The sequence below is a fragment of the Pectinophora gossypiella genome, chromosome 27, assembly GCF_024362695.1.
Source record: "Pectinophora gossypiella chromosome 27, ilPecGoss1.1, whole genome shotgun sequence".
Classification (NCBI taxonomy): domain Eukaryota; kingdom Metazoa; phylum Arthropoda; class Insecta; order Lepidoptera; family Gelechiidae; genus Pectinophora; species Pectinophora gossypiella.
In genome coordinates this window covers 6779089-6798959 of record NC_065430.1, presented here as the reverse complement: position 1 = coordinate 6798959, position 19871 = coordinate 6779089, and the positions used below count along the sequence as shown (strand labels likewise).

Sequence of the window (19871 nt, the reverse complement as noted above, 5' to 3'; positions counted from 1 at the left end):
ATCATCGAGGCCCGTAGGGCGCCGAGACGCGGCGGTGTAGGCGTCTCAACTAAACACAATCCCTTGCATACAGTAACTTACTCACTCACTCACTCACTCATTTAATATTTTATAATTAGTCAGTCAATTCCATGTTATTTGGATAGGTACCCTATAAGTATACATAATAATATCTAGTACTTACCTTCCTTATGTTAACGAATCTAACTAGTAAGGTGAGCGAGACGTGCGAGCGTATTATACATATTTTATTCATAATTTTTTTTTTTTAAGATTTATATCTAATTTAAAATAAATAAATAAATCAAGTGAAATACATACACTTGTGTACAACAGATGCGGTCTGTGTGTATGTACGACGTGTATGAGAGATTCTAGATAGAGAGAGAGCGCCGTGAGTTGTGTGCGCGTGGACGTTCGACGGATTTTTAGCGTTTAGAGTTTTATTAACACACATTTAATAATAATAGTATATATCCTTATATAACGTATTACATAATTTATTTAAAAAATATATAAATTATTGCAATAACAAAATCTATACGTCCCGAATAGAGCCGTCCGTAGTTGTGAAGAGTAGGGTACGAGTGTTTTACGACCTCCAACATTTACACGTTAAAAATCGTCAAAATCATTGGAAATATGCAATATATTGTTATCGTATAGAAGGTCGGGAACCTAGGCGTTGAATTATCGAACATTAGACACCGACGCGTTAATTTTTATAGAGAAAAATAACTTTTGAAGTGGACACTAGGTGAGCGACGACACCAAAGGTGAATATAAACGCTTTTATCGCCGTATTCGATACGTTTACACGTTTAAATAAAATTTAAACAGTTGGTAGAACTCAAAAATAATATCAATATACGTATATTTAGTCACAAATATTTATATATAATTAGTTTTATCGATATTCATCGATACGTGTAAGTGAAAAGTTGGAAGTTATCATACGAGAAAACGTCTCGCGACACAGCGGCTCTCCTTACAGTATTGCTCCGCTCGTGGGGTCTGTGGCGCCACCTGTACCGGGCGCACGCACGAAGTTTCATACATACAACTCGTACAGTACACACAGTGTTATTAAAAGTTAGTTACTTACTTACTTTAATATTGCGAAAATGGCCGATACAGCAGTCGCATCCGAGGCTCCCGCACCGACGACGCCCGCGAAGAAGCCGAAGGCGTCCGCCGCCGGCGCCGGTGCTAAGAAGCCGAAGGCGAAGCCGACCCACCCGAAGACATCTGAAATGGTAAACAACGCCATTAAAGAGTTGAAAGAACGAAGCGGGTCCAGCCTGCAGGCGATCAAGAAATACATCGCCGCCCAGTACAAGGTCGACGCTGAGAAATTGGCTCCGTTCATCAGGAAATATCTGAAGAGCGCCGTCGAATCCGGCGCCCTGATCCAGACCAAGGGCAAAGGTGCGTCCGGTTCGTTCAAGTTGGAATCAAAGTCCTCCTCCGGCAAGAAGCCGGCGTCCAGCAAGGCTGCGGGCGCCAAGCCCGCCGCTAAACCGAAGAAGGCAGCCGCCGCGGCCGCCTCGCCCAAGAAGGCCAAGAAACCGGCCGCTTCCTCGCCGGCCAAGGCTAAATCGTCCGCCGCCGCCGCCGCCACCAAGGACAAGAAGGCGGCCGCCGCCAAGAAGAAGCCCGCCGCGGCCAAGAGGGCCGCCGCTCCCGCAAAGGCGAAGAGCGCCGCCGCACCGAAAGCAAAGAAGACCGCCAAGCCGCCCACGAAGAAACCGAAGGCGCCGAAACCCAAGAAGGCCGCCGCTACGCCTAAATCTAAGGCCGCCGCAGCGAAGAAAGCGTCCAAGAAGTAAACGCGCCGCCATCGCCGCAGCCGCCGCCGCACCAGCAGCAGCAGCAGCAAACAGCCGCGCGCGCGCTTTTAAAGCAACGCGCAACAAAAAGCCCTTTTCAGGGCTAACAAATTGTTCCGATACTCTTATATACGGTTTCATACTATTCTACATCGATATGAAAAAAAAAAAAAAAAAAATACAACAAAATTTACCACCTACCTAACCTCCTCTCTACCGATAAAAAACACACCATATAGGTAAATTTTAAAAATAACCTCACTTCACCAAACAATACAACACGTACAATGAATCAATAGATTATAGGTAATAATAGATCATAATCATCCATAATATTTACGTATTTTTCGATACTGCAACTAGCGGATGCTGCGCGAATTAAAAAAATATTACAACACCTATAATAACACACCTAGGCTAGGTATATACCTACCTATATAAAAGATTGCTCTCATTCTACCATAATATATTATACATACATAATATTATCTTAATTATTTATTAAGATACACAACGTAATATCATCGGTTAATTAACTTCATTAGTGATTCATACTAATCGCTCAAATTTTCAATTTCTCTCTCTCAAACGGGTGAAACACACCCCGCCCGCCCGCGAACGCACCCACCCGCCCGACTGCCCGACTGCCTTCCTTCCTTGCTTGCTTGCTGCGCGCGCATCACGTCGTTCATTCGCGTTTTGTCTCGCTCTAACTGCGCGCAGACCCCACTATTTGTGACACTCGCGTTTTCTATATAAATGTCCGGCTATACGGCCGACGTTTTAGAGGGCGTCCACGGTGGCTCGCACCCGGACCGCAGCACCCACCGCCCCAACAAAAAAGACCTACAATCCGCAAGCGCCTGTTGCAAAGGCAACAGTTACAGAGACCGCGACTGGCTCTTTGATGGCCCCAGCCAGACCGGCCTCAGCGCGTCAGCCCGCTCCCAACCTACCGCCGCGGCCGCGCGGAGGGAAGGGTAAGAAAAAAAAGACGAAGAAAGCAGGGAAAACCGGCCCTCACGGACCGACGGCGCCCCCCCCCACCTCAGCCAACACTACGCCGGCCCCGGAGATCGACGCTTTGCTCGCACTTTTGAGGCAGGCGCTTCTGGCCACACCAGGGACATCGTCGACTATTCTCAGCGCAGCCACGCAAGGACTTCGCAATGCATAAGTCACTGAGGATAGTCCATTGGAACGCCCACTCATTGACGGGGAAAATGCTCCTACTGAGAAACTTTCTAAAAGAGCAAAGCGTCGACATTCTCTTAGTCAGTGAGACCCACCTGCGCAGCTCGACGGTCCTCAAGGCGCCCGGGTACATCGCGTACAGAAGGGACGAGGTGGCCCCCGATGGCAAGCCATACAGAGGCTTGGCCGTGTTGGTGCGGAGGACCATTGTCCACCAGCCCGTCGATTCCGGGCAGTACCAAGATCACTATGCTCTCGGGATCGACGTGCAAGTGAACGGCAGTGACCTCCGCATCTTCGCGGTCTATAGGCCGCCCTACGACCTGTTCGACACCACCTTCTTCAAAGACCTCCTAAACGGACCGATGCCCACTATCCTCGCGGGGGACCTCAACGCAAAACATCCGGCCTGGAACTCGCGTGCCCGGAACGAGGCGGGGAGGAAACTCGCGAGGCTAGCACAAGACGAAGACTTCGAAGTCACCGGACCCACCCAGCCCACGCATTATAACACCTGGGGCACATGCGATGTACTGGATATAGTGGTCAGCAAAGGTCTACGCACGCCGCCATATCAGGAGGTCCTTCCAGACCTCCCCTCCGACCACCGTCCGGTCCTGCTTACCCTGAACGAACTCCCCACCAGGGTACAAGCACCCCGAAGCCGCACCGTCATCGACTGGGAGACTTTCATCACGGAGCTGGAGGAGAAATCCCACACCGGCCCAGTCTCATCGGCCGACGACGTAGAAAGAGCCGCCAAGCTACTGACCGCCGACATCGATAGCGCTCTAACAACAGCCTCACACACCGTCCCGAGAGGCGAGAGGAGGCTCTCCCTCCCGCCGCGGTTAAAAGCACTCCTCGAGGACAAGCGCCGAGTGCGACGGCAGTGGCAACACTCTGGCTGCCCTACACTGAAGTCAGAGCTAAACCGCCTCACAGCCAGAGTGAAGGCGGAGCTGGTGACCCATGCTGCCTTGTCGTGGGACAATTATATCGCCTCGATAGATGACGACTTGCCCTCAGTACATCGTCTATGTAAAAATCTTGGCATGAAGAAGGAAGCAGTACGCCCGCTGCATGACGAGAATGGCCAGCCGAGGTACAAGGCCCAAGATAGGGCGGAGATCTTCGCCGAGTGCCTCGAACAGCAATTCACCCCGAACCCGACTGCGAACACACCCCATGTGGCTGCAGTCCAACAACATCTGGAAGAGTACTTCGCAACGCCGATTGGACCGGAAGAGGACCCCGTCTTCTTCTCACCCGGCCAGGTGAAGAGAGCTCTCCAGAAAGCTAAGCCCAAGAAGGCCCCGGGCGCTGACATGATCCCAAACATGGCACTGCGGACACTTCCCCCGCGAGTCATAGTGGCGGTGACACGCCTGTTCAATGGGATCATGCGCTCGGGACACTTTCCCACGGAATGGAAGCTCGGCCGGGTGATTATGCTCCCGAAGCCCGGGAAGGACCCTAAGAAGCCGGAGAGTTACCGTCCAATCACTCTCCTCAGCACGTTGTCGAAGACTTTTGAGAGGCTTCTACTAACGCACCTGCAGCCACACATCACACCGCGGGATGAACAGTTCGGGTTCAGAGCTGGCCACTCCACGACATTGCAGCTTACAAGAGTACTGCACTACATGGCGAGCAACATGAACAAGAGGGAGTTCACCGTCGCAGTACTCTTAGATATGGAAAAAGCCTTCGACAGGGTATGGCACGAGGGACTGCTGTACAAGCTGTCGAGGTCACCAGCACCGAGGAGACTTGTAAAAGTCATCGCGGCCTTCCTCGAGGGGAGGAAATTTGTGGTGGCGGTGGAAGACGCCACCTCTCAAGAGCGGCCCATAAGAGCCGGAGTCCCTCAGGGATCGTGCCTGTCCCCAGCACTCTACGCCCTCTACACGGACGACATCCCGGTGGAGGGCCAGGTCCAACTCGGCCTCTTCGCGGACGACGCGGCGTTCTTCGTGTCGTCGTACAAAGCCGAGCACGCCGTATCTAAAATGCAGCCCACACTTGACGCCCTTCCCGACTGGCTAGACAGATGGCGACTGAAGGCGAACGTCGCGAAGACCCAGGCGCTGATCACGGGGAGAAGTCAGCAGCCATCTACCCTGAAACTGCTGGGACAGGACATCCCATGGCAACCCTCGGTGAAATACCTGGGGGTTACCATAGACAGGAATCTCACGATGACTAAGCACGTGTCCACCGTGCTCCTCAAGGCGAAGCAGGCGCGGTACAACCTCCGCCCTATCCTCGATTCCCGCCTGCCCCTGCGCACCAAGCTAGGGATATACAAGACGTACGTGCGGTCCCGCCTAACTTACGCGGCGCCCGCATGGTACGCTCTTGTATCCGAACTACAGAGAGGAAAGCTCCGTGCGCAGGAAAATCTATCACTGAGAATGATACTAGCAGCCCCTCGCTTCGTCAGCAACCGAACGATAGCGAAAGACCTGAGATGGGAGGGCCTAGACGCCTTCATAAGTCGTCTCGCGCGGGTGATGTTCGACCGCGCAGACAACTCTAGTCATCAGTTTCTTCAGGGCTTTGCGCCGCTTCACGCGCGCCCCCCGGAGAGACGTGGACGAGCCCTACCTAGAGAGCTCGTACAGTGAGGTTCCTACCTCCAAGCCGCAGACAGGCCATCGCAGCATCTAAGCCGCAGAATGGCCACCCAGCACCATGACGGTGCACCTAGCCGCGCCAGCGAGGCAACCCAACACCGGCTGGTCGTAACCAGCCGCGATTGCTACATCTGCAGGGGCTCCAAGAGCCCGGAAGATCCCCCGTGCCCACAAGAGGGCGCGTGAGAAGGCTTTACGTTTCCGACGTTTTTATTATACCCACTGACTTCGTACGTTGCGGTCGACTATTGCGCGGTGTCGCAATAGTGTTTTTTGTGTGTGTTTCAAGTTAAATCTATCTCAATCATGTCCGGTCGCGGCAAAGGTGGTAAAGTAAAGGGCAAGGTCAAGTCCCGTTCCAACCGTGCCGGTCTACAGTTCCCCGTGGGTCGTATTCACAGGCTGCTCCGCAAGGGAAATTACGCCGAGCGCGTCGGTGCCGGTGCTCCGGTGTATCTCGCCGCCGTGATGGAATACCTGGCCGCCGAAGTTCTCGAGTTGGCCGGTAACGCCGCACGCGACAACAAGAAGACCAGAATCATACCGAGACACTTGCAGCTGGCGATCAGGAATGACGAGGAGTTGAACAAGCTCCTGTCTGGCGTTACCATCGCCCAGGGTGGTGTGCTGCCCAACATCCAAGCGGTGCTCCTTCCCAAGAAGACCGAGAAGAAGGCTTAAGCGCGTCCGAACCAACCTCGAAGCGGCCCTCTCCCTCTCTCTATCTACTACGACGACGAGGGGACGGGACCCCAACGTTAAAAAGGCCCTTTTCAGGGCCACAAAATTGTTCAATAATCATAAAAAAGTTTCTAACGGTTAAAACAATCGTCGATATATGTGTACTTTTGACATAATATTAATAATTACATAACTTACATACATACATATTAGCAAGCAATTACGATATTAGTGCAATATTATTATTATAAAACCTAATAATTATTATGGTGAATAAATAACATGTCATCACGTACACGTATGTACCAACGAACCCCGAAAAGGGGTGAGCAGACACACAGACTCGTCGTCATTTTAACAATTTGACTGTTTTTGAACTATATAATTGAATCAAATCAAATTATTGTCATTAAAGATAATCTAAAGTGAAAAATATAATATAATACAAAATCTACGTATAAGTAAACGTTTCAAAAAATAAATAAAAATATTACGTATTACGTATGTGTGGGGGGTGGTGTCAGAGTCGGTCGCGGTGTATAACGGCGATAGCGAATATACCCGTCCCGCTTTATTACCGCCGAGGGACGCGATTGGTCCGTTTAATGCGCGCAAAGCCCGCTAGTAGCGTACCGAAAACTTGATGTAGGTTCGATTTTTTCGACCGGCGCGCACACGTCTCGTCCCGAGTCTATCGTATAACGCACACGCTCTCAGTTTACTCGTTCATTAGTCGAAATGCCACCCAAGACAAGCGGAAAGGCAGCTAAGAAATCTGGCAAAGCCCAGAAGAACATCTCCAAGTCTGACAAGAAAAAGAAGAAGCACAAGAGGAAGGAGAGCTACGCCATTTACATCTACAAGGTGTTGAAACAAGTACACCCCGACACCGGTATCTCGAGCAAGGCCATGTCCATCATGAACTCGTTCGTGAACGACATCTTCGAGCGTATCGCCGCCGAAGCATCGCGTCTCGCTCACTACAACAAGCGTTCAACTATCACATCGAGGGAGGTGCAGACCTCCGTGAGGCTCCTTCTGCCCGGTGAGCTCGCCAAGCACGCAGTATCCGAGGGCACCAAGGCCGTAACCAAGTACACCAGCTCCAAGTGAAGCGTCCACCGACCGACTACATACACAGGCAGACGACTAAAACAATCTGCCGTGCGTGTGTGTTCGCGCCAAACGTACAAAAGGCCCTTTTCAGGGCCACAAACTCGTTCAATATATAAAATATTATGTTTCAATGATGATCCACAATCGATATAATATAATTAATGTTGTTATGTTATGTAAGTAATTAATTAATTTCAAATAACGTAAGACACGGTAGAAAGTAAATTGAAAAATTAAGTTAAAATTAACTACGACATTAGAATAATGGTGATGTAGGAATTTTGTTTGTTGTTTAGTAAGTCAAATCAACTTATGTACATAAGTGGAAATATTTATTTACACACGCATATGATGATCATAAAGAAATGTACCTATGAGTATATAAAAGAAAAAACAAAATGTACCACTATCACGAATAATAATTTATAATATAAACTTCAGGTGGCGCTGTTGTCGTTTCGGAGTCCTCTCCCCGCGCCCCCCCTCTCCACCCGCCCGCGAACGGTCCATTATACTATATATAAAAGAAGGTAGGGGAATAGTGAACTATTCAGTAAACTCTCGTACGTTGACGTTGCAGGTTCTCCTTCGCGCGCGCGACTAAAAGATGGCCCGTACCAAGCAGACAGCTCGTAAATCGACCGGTGGTAAGGCACCGCGTAAACAACTCGCCACCAAGGCGGCTCGTAAGAGCGCACCGGCAACCGGTGGTGTCAAGAAGCCCCATCGCTACAGGCCCGGCACCGTCGCCCTCCGTGAGATCCGTCGTTACCAGAAGAGTACCGAATTGCTGATCCGCAAGCTGCCGTTCCAGCGTTTGGTGCGCGAGATCGCTCAAGATTTCAAGACTGATCTCCGTTTCCAGAGCTCCGCTGTGATGGCCCTCCAGGAGGCGAGCGAGGCATACCTCGTCGGTCTCTTCGAAGACACCAACCTTTGCGCTATCCACGCGAAGCGCGTCACCATCATGCCAAAGGACATTCAGCTCGCTCGCAGAATCCGCGGGGAACGCGCCTAAAATACACGCGCACGCACACACAGCGCCAAAGACCGACGACGCGCGCACTTCTCACCGTGCGCGTGTCTTGTTTGTCTTTACGCTTCAAAAGGCCCTTTTCAGGGCCACAAGAGTTTCTGTTATGATAATATAGTTTCAACGTATTTTAACATCGCATACAAACAAATATTATAATATTAGAGAATACACATACTTACATATAAATTATTGCAACATAAATTAATTAATGAATAACCTTATTTTTGGTTTTAAGTACTTAATTAATACGATTTGCATTTTAGTAAACTACATATTTACATCGACTTTGTTAAAGAAGTTGAAACGTATTATTATAGGAAAGAAGAGTAGCGTATGTACATAACGGAATTTAATTGTAATATTCAAAAACAATGATAATAGAAGGAAAAAGAAAGAATCGAATTCTACCGCCGCTGTTTTTAGGTATTTTCGTTATAATATATACCTAATATGATGTCTCGGGAGTGTCGTCGTCAGTCATTTGTTTGGTATTATCTCTCCCCCCTCGCTCGCTCGCTACACTACCACCCCGCGAACGCGACGATTCTGTATATATAACGGCGTTCGAACCTATTTTAGCCGCCATTCGCCCGTTGAGCGTCGTCACTGCGTCGCGCGTCGTGCGTGTTTGTGTACAATTTAATTTCGTGTTTTTATAAAAACATATATAATTATGACCGGTCGCGGTAAGGGAGGCAAAGGTCTGGGAAAGGGAGGAGCTAAGCGTCACAGGAAGGTACTCCGTGATAACATCCAAGGTATCACCAAGCCGGCCATCCGTCGTCTCGCCCGCAGAGGAGGCGTCAAGCGTATCTCCGGTTTGATATACGAGGAGACTCGTGGTGTCCTCAAGGTGTTCCTCGAGAACGTGATCCGCGACGCGGTCACTTACACCGAGCACGCCAAGAGGAAGACCGTCACTGCTATGGACGTCGTCTACGCTCTGAAACGTCAGGGCCGCACCCTCTACGGTTTCGGTGGTTAAGTCTACCATCGCCGCGCCGGCGTCATCGCCCACCTCGTGTGTGTGTCGGTCGAAAGAACAACACACAAATCAAAAAGGCCCTTTTCAGGGCCGCAAATGGTTCACTGTTGTTTTACAAAATGTTTCACGATATTACGTCGATACTATATAATAAATAACACCTCAATAATATGTACAAATTACGAATATACCCAGCCGAGTGGGTGGGTAAAGTTGCTTGTGATCATCGAGGCCCGTAGGGCGCCGAGACGCGTCGGTGTAGGCGTCTCAACTAAACACAACCCCTTGCATACGGTAACTTACTCACTCACTCATAATATAATATTTTATAATTAGTCAGTCAATTCTATGTTATTTGGATACCCTATAAGTATACATAATAATATCTAGTCCTTATGTTAACGAATCTAACTAGTAAGGTGAGCGAGACGTGCGAGCGTATTATACATATTTTATTCATTTTTTTTTTTTTTTTTTTTAAGATTTATATCTAATTTAAAATAAATAAATAAATCAAGTGAAATACATACACTTGTGTACAACAGAGATGCGGTCTGTGCGTGTATGTACGACGTGTATGAGAGATTCTAGATAGAGAGAGAGAGCGCCGTGAGTTGTGTGCGCGTGGACGTTCGACGGATTTTTAGCGTTTAGAGTTTTATTAACACACATTTAATAATAATAGTATATATCCTTATATAACGTATTACATAATTTATTTAAAAAATATATAAATTATTGCAATAACAAAATCTATACGTCCCGAATAGAGCCGTCCGTAGTTGTGAAGAGTAGGGTACGAGTGTTTTACGACCTCCAACATTTACACGTTAAAAATCGTCAAAATCATTGGAAATATGCAATATATTGTTATCGTATAGAAGGTCGGGAACCTAGGCGTTGAATTATCGAACATTAGACACCGACGCGTTAATTTTTATAGAGAAAAATAACTTTTGAAGTGGACACTAGGTGAGCGACGACACCAAAGGTGAATATAAACGCTTTTATCGCCGTATTCGATACTTTTACACGTTTAAATAAAATTTAAACAGTTGGTAGAACTCAAAAATAATATCAATATACGTATATTTAGTCACAAATATTTATATATAATTAGTTTTATCGATATTCATCGATACGTGTAAGTGAAAAGTTGGAAGTTATCATACGAGAAAACGTCTCGCGACACAGCGGCTCTCCTTACAGTATTGCTCCGCTCGTGGGGTCTGTGGCGCCACCTGTACCGGGCGCACGCACGAAGTTTCATACATACAACTCGTACAGTACACACAGTGTTATTAAAAGTTAGTTACTTACTTACTTGAATATTGCGAAAATGGCCGATACAGCAGTCGCATCCGAGGCTCCCGCACCGACGACGCCCGCGAAGAAGCCGAAGGCGTCCGCCGCCGGCGCCGGTGCTAAGAAGCCGAAGGCGAAGCCGACCCACCCGAAGACATCTGAAATGGTAAACAACGCCATTAAAGAGTTGAAAGAACGAAGCGGGTCCAGCCTGCAGGCGATCAAGAAATACATCGCCGCCCAGTACAAGGTCGACGCTGAGAAATTGGCTCCGTTCATCAGGAAATATCTGAAGAGCGCCGTCGAATCCGGCGCCCTGATCCAGACCAAGGGCAAAGGCGCGTCCGGTTCGTTCAAGTTGGAGTCAAAGTCCTCCTCCGGCAAGAAGCCGGCGTCAAGCAAGGCTGCGGGCGCCAAACCCGCCGCTAAACCGAAGAAGGCAGCCGCCGCGGCCGCCTCGCCCAAGAAGGCCAAGAAACCGGCCGCTTCCTCGCCGGCCAAGGCTAAATCGTCCGCCGCCGCCGCCGCCACCAAGGACAAGAAGGCGGCCGCCGCCAAGAAGAAGCCCGCCGCGGCCAAGAGGGCCGCCGCTCCCGCAAAGGCGAAGAGCGCCGCCGCACCGAAAGCAAAGAAGACCGCCAAGCCGCCCACGAAGAAACCGAAGGCGCCGAAACCCAAGAAGGCCGCCGCTACGCCTAAATCTAAGGCCGCCGCAGCGAAGAAAGCGTCCAAGAAGTAAACGCGCCGCCATCGCCGCAGCCGCCGCCGCCGCACCAGCAGCAGCAGCAAACAGCCGCGCGCGCGCTTTTAAAGCAACGCGCAACAAAAAGCCCTTTTCAGGGCTAACAAATTGTTCCGATACTCTTATATACGGTTTCATACTATTCTACATCGATATGAAAAAAAAAAAAAAAAAAAAAAAACCTACCTAACCTCCTCTCTACCGATAAAAACACACCATATAGGTAAATTTTAAAAATAACCTCACTTCACCAAACAATACAACACGTACAATGAATCAATAGATTATAGGTAGTAATAATAGATCATCATCCATAACATTTACGTATTTTTCGATACTGCAACTAGCGGATGCTGCGCGAATTAAAAAAATATTACAACACCTATAATAACACACCTAGGCTAGGTATATACACATACCGTACGTACGTACATAAAAGATTGCTCTCATTCTACCATAATATTTATTATACATACATAATATTATCTTAATTATTTATTAAGATACACAACGAACGTAATATCATCGGTTGGTTCGTTCGTTCGTTAATTAATTAACTTCATTAGTGATTCATACTAATCGCTCAAATTTTCAATTTCTCTCTCTCAAACGGGTGAAACACACACCCCGCCCGCCCGCGAACGCACCCACCCGCCCGACTGCCCGACTGCCTTCCTTGCTGCGCGCGCATCACGTCGTTCATTCGCGTTTTGTCTCGCTCTAACTGCGCGCAGACCCCACTATTTGTGACACTCGCGTTTTCTATATAAATGTCCGGCTATACGGCCGACGTTTTTTTGGAGTGCCTTGCCTTGTTATGAGTTGGATGCGCCATACGCCATTTTTCTCTTTTAAGTACGCTCGGACAGCATAGTTTTTATTCGCGAGAATTCGCGGGTGGTTGCTGAGCAACCATTCGCCGCGAGTTCGACCTAGTGGGTATTCGATCTTTTTCGAAATACCCACTAGCGGGGATTGCCTTTTCACACTAGGCCGGCGCGGTTGACTCGCCCCTCCGTGTGTCCGAACCCGGTCTGCCACCAGCGGCAAGCCCCGGGCAAGGATACACGGCGACAGGCAGTCTGTCAACCCGCCAGAGCTGTCGCGTCAAGGCAATTTCGCCCGACCTGCCATGGAGGGACCGACCCCCCCCACCCCCGCGCGTGCCGCGACACCTGTTACCGCCGCGACACCTGCTACCGCCGCGACACCTGCTACCACAAGCAGGCCATCGTCCCGTGAGCGAATGCCGCCGCCTACGCCGCGCTCCGCTCCCCCGCACCCGCCCCCGACTTCGTCGTCGGGTTCAACCGCCCCGCCAGAGTCGCCGTATCGTCATGCGGCGGAGACACCCCGCGAACAGTACGAGAAGGACCTCGTGATCTTGGCTAGATTACAGAGGACTTCCCTGTTGTCCGTCGGGATGCTCCGCTGGATGGCGACCTACGTGCGGCTCATGGAGTACGACTTGGGCGACACCGACGAGCTGGCCCCGTGCGACCTGGCAGCGCTCGAGCTGCAGGCCCAGCTCCCCTACTCACTGCCGCCTGTGCCGATCGCGCGCAGGAAAAGACGCCCTAGCGGCGACGAAGAAGACGCCACCAACGCCCACAAGAGGCACTGCGCGGAGCTCCTCCGCATCTGCCGCTCATCGCGACCGATCGCGACGCCGCCCGATGAGGCGCACCGGCGCTCACTGAGCGCAGGAAGCACTCCGCGCCCGCCGCCGCGCGCCCCTACGCCCCCGTCCGCACCTCAGGAGCAACCACCGCGCCCGCTGCCTACCCCGGTAGCGAAGCCGCGCCCGCAGCCGACGGCCCCCACACAGACACCGACAACATCTCAGCCACCAAGGGACCCCAGGATTAAGGGTAAGCATCTTTTAATGCCTACCCCCAAACCAACAAACTCTCAAGTCCAGTCGTCGGACCAGTTCCGCACCCCACCGACGTCGCCGCCGCCCAGCACGACCGGCCGCACGGCTGCTCGTCCGCCCTCTGCGGCTCAAATAACAGTTAGGCCTACCACGGCCGCACCCCAACCACCGCCGCCTACACAGGGGAGGGCTCCCACATTTGCCGCCGCGGTGCGGCAGCACCCCACCCTCCCAGCAACAACAACCACCGCCGCAAAAACAGCCACAGGACCAATTCCCCAAGCTACCCCCCAAACGGGACCGAAACCGCCTAGGTACCCTCCACTAGTAGTGGAATACCTACCAGACTGGGCCAAACATTTCAAGGCCATCGCCCAGGAACTGGGGAGGCCCCCGAACGCGCGCCCATTCGGCAAGGGGGTGCGTTTTACACCGGCGGACGAGGGCGAATATAGGCTCATCCAAAGGTACCTATCTCAGCTAGAAACACAAACAGAGATTTCTTGGTTCTCTTACGCCCTCCCCGAAGAGAAGAAATTGAAAGTCGCCATCAGGGGCCTCCCGGTGGAAACTGACCCGGAGGAGATCCGCGCCGCAATCGAGGAGAAGGGTTACAACTGCGAATACGTAAAAAGCATCCGGGCAAGGGAGGGAAGGCCCGGCTGCATCTACTTCGCCCAATTGTCGCGCACCCCAGAACCCACCCCCGACATCTACGAGGTGACCGAACTTTTATGCATGCCGGGGGTTAAAATCGAGGCATGGAGGGGTAAGAGGGGGCCAGCACAATGTCATCGCTGCCAGGGCTTCCGTCACTCCTCTCACAACTGCCACCGCCCCATCGCCTGTGTCCGTTGCGGAGAGGGACACGCGGCCGGTGACTGCCCACGCCCGAAAGAGGACTTGCCCACTTGCGTGAACTGCAAGGGGCCACACCCGGCTAACCACACGAGCTGCCCCGTGTTCCTGAGGGAGGCCAGGAACAAGAGGGCGTCCACGGTGGCTCGCACCCGGACCGCAGCACCCACCGCCCCAACAAAAAAGACCTACAATCCGCAAGCGCCTGTTGCAAAGGCAACAGTTACAGAGACCGCGACTGGCTCTTTGATGGCCCCAGCCAGACCGGCCTCAGCGCGTCAGCCCGCTCCCAACCTACCGCCGCGGCCGCGCGGAGGGAAGGGTAAGAAAAAAAAGACGAAGAAAGCAGGGAAAACCGGCCCTCACGGACCGACGGCGCCCCCCCCCACCTCAGCCAACACTACGCCGGCCCCGGAGATCGACGCTTTGCTCGCACTTTTGAGGCAGGCGCTTCTGGCCACTCCAGGGACATCGTCGACTATTCTCAGCGCAGCCACGCAAGGACTTCGCAATGCATAAGTCACTGAGGATAGTCCATTGGAACGCCCACTCATTGACGGGGAAAATGCTCCTACTGAGAAACTTTCTAAAAGAGCAAAGCGTCGACATTCTCTTAGTCAGTGAGACCCACCTGCGCAGCTCGACGGTCCTCAAGGCGCCCGGGTACATCGCGTACAGAAGGGACGAGGTGGCCCCCGATGGCAAGCCATACAGAGGCTTGGCCGTGTTGGTGCGGAGGACCATTGTCCACCAGCCCGTCGATTCCGGGCAGTACCAAGATCACTATGCTCTCGGGATCGACGTGCAAGTGAACGGCAGTGACCTCCGCATCTTCGCGGTCTATAGACCGCCCTACGACCTGTTCGACACCACCTTCTTCAAAGACCTCCTAAACGGACCGATGCCCACTATCCTCGCGGGGGACCTCAACGCAAAACATCCGGCCTGGAACTCGCGTGCCCGGAACGAGGCGGGGAGGAAACTCGCGAGGCTAGCACAAGACGAAGACTTCGAAGTCACCGGACCCACCCAGCCCACGCATTATAACACCTGGGGCACATGCGATGTACTGGATATAGTGGTCAGCAAAGGTCTACGCACGCCGCCATATCAGGAGGTCCTTCCAGACCTCCCCTCCGATCACCGTCCGGTCCTGCTTACCCTGAACGAACTCCCCACCAGGGTACAAGCACCCCGAAGCCGCACCGTCATCGACTGGGAGACTTTCATCACGGAGCTGGAGGAGAAATCCCACACCGGCCCAGTCTCATCGGCCGACGACGTAGAAAGAGCCGCCAAGCTACTGACCGCCGACATCGATAGCGCTCTAACAACCGCCTCACACACCGTCCCGAGAGGCGAGAGGAGGCTCTCCCTCCCGCCGCGGTTAAAAGCACTCCTCGAGGACAAGCGCCGAGTGCGACGGCAGTGGCAACACTCTGGCTGCCCTACACTGAAGTCAGAGCTAAACCGCCTCACAGCCAGAGTGAAGGCGGAGCTGGTGACCCATGCTGCCTTGTCGTGGGACAATTATATCGCCTCGATAGATGACGACTTGCCCTCAGTACATCGTCTATGTAAAAATCTTGGCATGAAGAAGGAAGCAGTACGCCCGCTGCATGACGAGAATGGCCAGCCGAGGTACAAGGCCCAAGATAGGGCGGAGATCTTCGCCGAGTGCCTCGAACAGCAATTCACCCCGAACCCGACTGCGAACACACCCCATGTGGCTGCAGTCCATCAACAACTGGAAGAGTACTTCGCAACGCCGATTGGACCGGAAGAGGACCCCGTCTTCTTCTCACCCGGCCAGGTGAAGAGAGCTCTCCAGAAAGCTAAGCCCAAGAAGGCCCCGGGCGCTGACATGATCCCAAACATGGCACTGCGGACACTTCCCCCGCGAGTCATAGTGGCGGTGACACGCCTGTTCAATGGGATCATGCGCTCGGGACACTTTCCCACGGAATGGAAGCTCGGCCGGGTGATTATGCTCCCGAAGCCCGGGAAGGACCCTAAGAAGCCGGAGAGTTACCGTCCAATCACTCTCCTCAGCACGTTGTCGAAGACTTTTGAGAGGCTTCTACTAACGCACCTGCAGCCACACATCACACCGCGGGATGAACAGTTCGGGTTCAGAGCTGGCCACTCCACGACATTGCAGCTTACAAGAGTACTGCACTACATGGCGAGCAACATGAACAAGAGGGAGTTCACCGTCGCAGTACTCTTAGATATGGAAAAAGCCTTCGACAGGGTATGGCACGAGGGACTGCTGTACAAGCTGTCGAGGTCACCAGCACCGAGGAGACTTGTAAAAGTCATTGCGGCTTTCCTCGAGGGGAGGAAATTTGTGGTGGCGGTGGAAGACGCCACCTCTCAAGAGCGGCCCATAAGAGCCGGAGTCCCTCAGGGATCGTGCCTGTCCCCAGCACTCTACGCCCTCTACACGGACGACATCCCGGTGGAGGGCCAGGTCCAACTCGGCCTCTTCGCGGACGACGCGGCGTTCTTCGTGTCGTCGTACAAAGCCGAGCACGCCGTATCTAAAATGCAGCCCACACTTGACGCCCTTCCCGACTGGCTAGACAGATGGCGACTGAAGGCGAACGTCGCGAAGACCCAGGCGCTGATCACGGGGAGAAGTCAGCAGCCATCTACCCTGAAACTGCTGGGACAGGACATCCCATGGCAACCCTCGGTGAAATACCTGGGGGTTACCATAGACAGGAATCTCACGATGACTAAGCACGTGTCCACCGTGCTCCTCAAGGCGAAGCAGGCGCGGTACAACCTCCGCCCTATCCTCGATTCCCGCCTGCCCCTGCGCACCAAGCTAGGGATATACAAGACGTACGTGCGGTCCCGCCTAACTTACGCGGCGCCCGCATGGTACGCTCTTGTATCCGAACTACAGAGAGGAAAGCTCCGTGCGCAGGAAAATCTATCACTGAGAATGATACTAGCAGCCCCTCGCTTCGTCAGCAACCGGACGATAGCGAAAGACCTGAGATGGGAGGGCCTAGACGCCTTCATAAGTCGTCTCGCGCGGGTGATGTTCGACCGCGCAGACAACTCTAGTCATCAGTTTCTTCAGGGCTTTGCGCCGCTTCACGCGCGCCCCCCGGAGAGACGTGGACGAGCCCTACCTAGAGAGCTCGTACAGTGAGGTTCCTACCTCCAAGCCGCAGACAGGCCATCGCAGCATCTAAGCCGCAGAATGGCCACCCAGCACCATGACGGTGCACCTAGCCGCGCCAGCGAGGCAACCCAACACCGGCTGGTCGTAACCAGCCGCGATTGCTACATCTGCAGGGGCTCCAAGAGCCCGGAAGATCCCCCGTGCCCACAAGAGGGCGCGTGAGAAGGCTTTACGTCCGACGTTTTTATTATACCCACTGACTTCGTACGTTGCGGTCGACTATTGCGCGGTGTCGCAATAGTGTTTTTTGTGTGTGTTTCAAGTTAAATCTATCTCAATCATGTCCGGTCGCGGCAAAGGTGGTAAAGTAAAGGGCAAGGTCAAGTCCCGTTCCAACCGTGCCGGTCTACAGTTCCCCGTGGGTCGTATTCACAGGCTGCTCCGCAAGGGAAATTACGCCGAGCGCGTCGGTGCCGGTGCTCCGGTGTATCTCGCCGCCGTGATGGAATACCTGGCCGCCGAAGTTCTCGAGTTGGCCGGTAACGCCGCACGCGACAACAAGAAGACCAGAATCATACCGAGACACTTGCAGCTGGCGATCAGGAATGACGAGGAGTTGAACAAGCTCCTGTCTGGCGTTACCATCGCCCAGGGTGGTGTGCTGCCCAACATCCAAGCGGTGCTCCTTCCCAAGAAGACCGAGAAGAAGGCTTAAGCGCGTCCGAACCAACCTCGAAGCGGCCCTCTCCCTCTCTCTATCTACTACGACGACGAGGGGACGGGACCCCAACGTTAAAAAGGCCCTTTTCAGGGCCACAAAATTGTTCAATAATCATAAAAAAGTTTCTAACGGTTAAAACAATCGTCGATATATGTGTACTTTTGACATAATATTAATAATTACATAACTTACATACATACATATTAGCAAGCAATTACGATATTAGTGCAATATTATTATTATAAAACCTAATAATTATTATGGTGAATAAATAACATGTCATCACGTACACGTATGTACCAACGAACCCCGAAAAGGGGTGAGCAGACACACAGACTCGTCGTCATTTTAACAATTTGACTGTTTTTGAACTATATAATTGAATCAAATCAAATTATTGTCATTAAAGATAATCTAAAGTGAAAAATATAATATAATACAAAATCTACGTATAAGTAAACGTTTCAAAAAATAAATAAAAATATTACGTATTACGTATGTGTGGGGGGTGGTGTCAGAGTCGGTCGCGGTGTATAACGGCGATAGCGAATATACCCGTCCCGCTTTATTACCGCCGAGGGACGCGATTGGTCCGTTTAATGCGCGCAAAGCCCGCTAGTAGCGTACCGAAAACTTGATGTAGGTTCGATTTTTTCGACCGGCGCGCACACGTCTCGTCCCGAGTCTATCGTATAACGCACACGCTCTCAGTTTACTCGTTCATTAGTCGAAATGCCACCCAAGACAAGCGGAAAGGCAGCTAAGAAATCTGGCAAAGCCCAGAAGAACATCTCCAAGTCTGACAAGAAAAAGAAGAAGCACAAGAGGAAGGAGAGCTACGCCATTTACATCTACAAGGTGTTGAAACAAGTACACCCCGACACCGGTATCTCGAGCAAGGCCATGTCCATCATGAACTCGTTCGTGAACGACATCTTCGAGCGTATCGCCGCCGAAGCATCGCGTCTCGCTCACTACAACAAGCGTTCAACTATCACATCGAGGGAGGTGCAGACCTCCGTGAGGCTCCTTCTGCCCGGTGAGCTCGCCAAGCACGCAGTATCCGAGGGCACCAAGGCCGTAACCAAGTACACCAGCTCCAAGTGAAGCGTCCACCGACCGACTACATACACAGGCAGACGACTAAAACAATCTGCCGTGCGTGTGTGTTCGCGCCAAACGTACAAAAGGCCCTTTTCAGGGCCACAAACTCGTTCAATATATAAAATATTATGTTTCAATGATGATCCACAATCGATATAATATAATTAATGTTGTTATGTTATGTAAGTAATTAATTAATTTCAAATAACGTAAGACACGGTAGAAAGTAAATTGAAAAATTAAGTTAAAATTAACTACGACATTAGAATAATGGTGATGTAGGAATTTTGTTTGTTGTTTAGTAAGTCAAATCAACTTATGTACATAAGTGGAAATATTTATTTACACACGCATATGATGATCATAAAGAAATGTACCTATGAGTATATAAAAGAAAAAACAAAATGTACCACTATCACGAATAATAATTTATAATATAAACTTCAGGTGGCGCTGTTGTCGTTTCGGAGTCCTCTCCCCGCGCCCCCCCTCTCCACCCGCCCGCGAACGGTCCATTATACTATATATAAAAGAAGGTAGGGGAATAGTGAACTATTCAGTAAACTCTCGTACGTTGACGTTGCAGGTTCTCCTTCGCGCGCGCGACTAAAAGATGGCCCGTACCAAGCAGACAGCTCGTAAATCG

The 19871-nt window shown here is 51.5% G+C and overlaps 5 protein-coding genes across 5 annotated transcripts; all 5 read left to right on the top strand.

The window, feature by feature from the left end:
• Positions 1 to 1050: 1050 nt before the first annotated feature.
• On the top strand, positions 1051 to 1940 carry LOC126378657 (histone H1B-like). Its single transcript, XM_050027036.1, has one exon. It carries the CDS (start codon positions 1125 to 1127, stop codon positions 1827 to 1829), a length of 705 nt encoding a protein of 234 aa, XP_049882993.1. The 5' UTR covers positions 1051 to 1124; the 3' UTR covers positions 1830 to 1940.
• A 4028-nt stretch (positions 1941 to 5968) lies between these two features.
• Positions 5969 to 6670, top strand: LOC126378675 (histone H2A). Its single transcript, XM_050027054.1, has one exon. The coding sequence runs from the start codon at positions 5969 to 5971 to the stop codon at positions 6341 to 6343; it is 375 nt and encodes a 124-aa protein (XP_049883011.1). The 3' UTR covers positions 6344 to 6670.
• Positions 6671 to 6919: 249 nt separating this feature from the next.
• On the top strand, positions 6920 to 7675 carry LOC126378672 (histone H2B). The gene has a single exon (XM_050027051.1). The coding sequence runs from the start codon at positions 7082 to 7084 to the stop codon at positions 7454 to 7456; it is 375 nt and encodes a 124-aa protein (XP_049883008.1). The 5' UTR covers positions 6920 to 7081; the 3' UTR covers positions 7457 to 7675.
• Positions 7676 to 10745: 3070 nt separating this feature from the next.
• On the top strand, positions 10746 to 11633 carry LOC126378653 (histone H1B-like). The gene has a single exon (XM_050027031.1). It carries the CDS (start codon positions 10820 to 10822, stop codon positions 11522 to 11524), a length of 705 nt encoding a protein of 234 aa, XP_049882988.1. The 5' UTR covers positions 10746 to 10819; the 3' UTR covers positions 11525 to 11633.
• Positions 11634 to 18688: 7055 nt separating this feature from the next.
• On the top strand, positions 18689 to 19452 carry LOC126378671 (histone H2B). The gene has a single exon (XM_050027049.1). It carries the CDS (start codon positions 18854 to 18856, stop codon positions 19226 to 19228), a length of 375 nt encoding a protein of 124 aa, XP_049883006.1. The 5' UTR covers positions 18689 to 18853; the 3' UTR covers positions 19229 to 19452.
• The last annotated feature ends 419 nt before the right edge of the window (positions 19453 to 19871 follow it).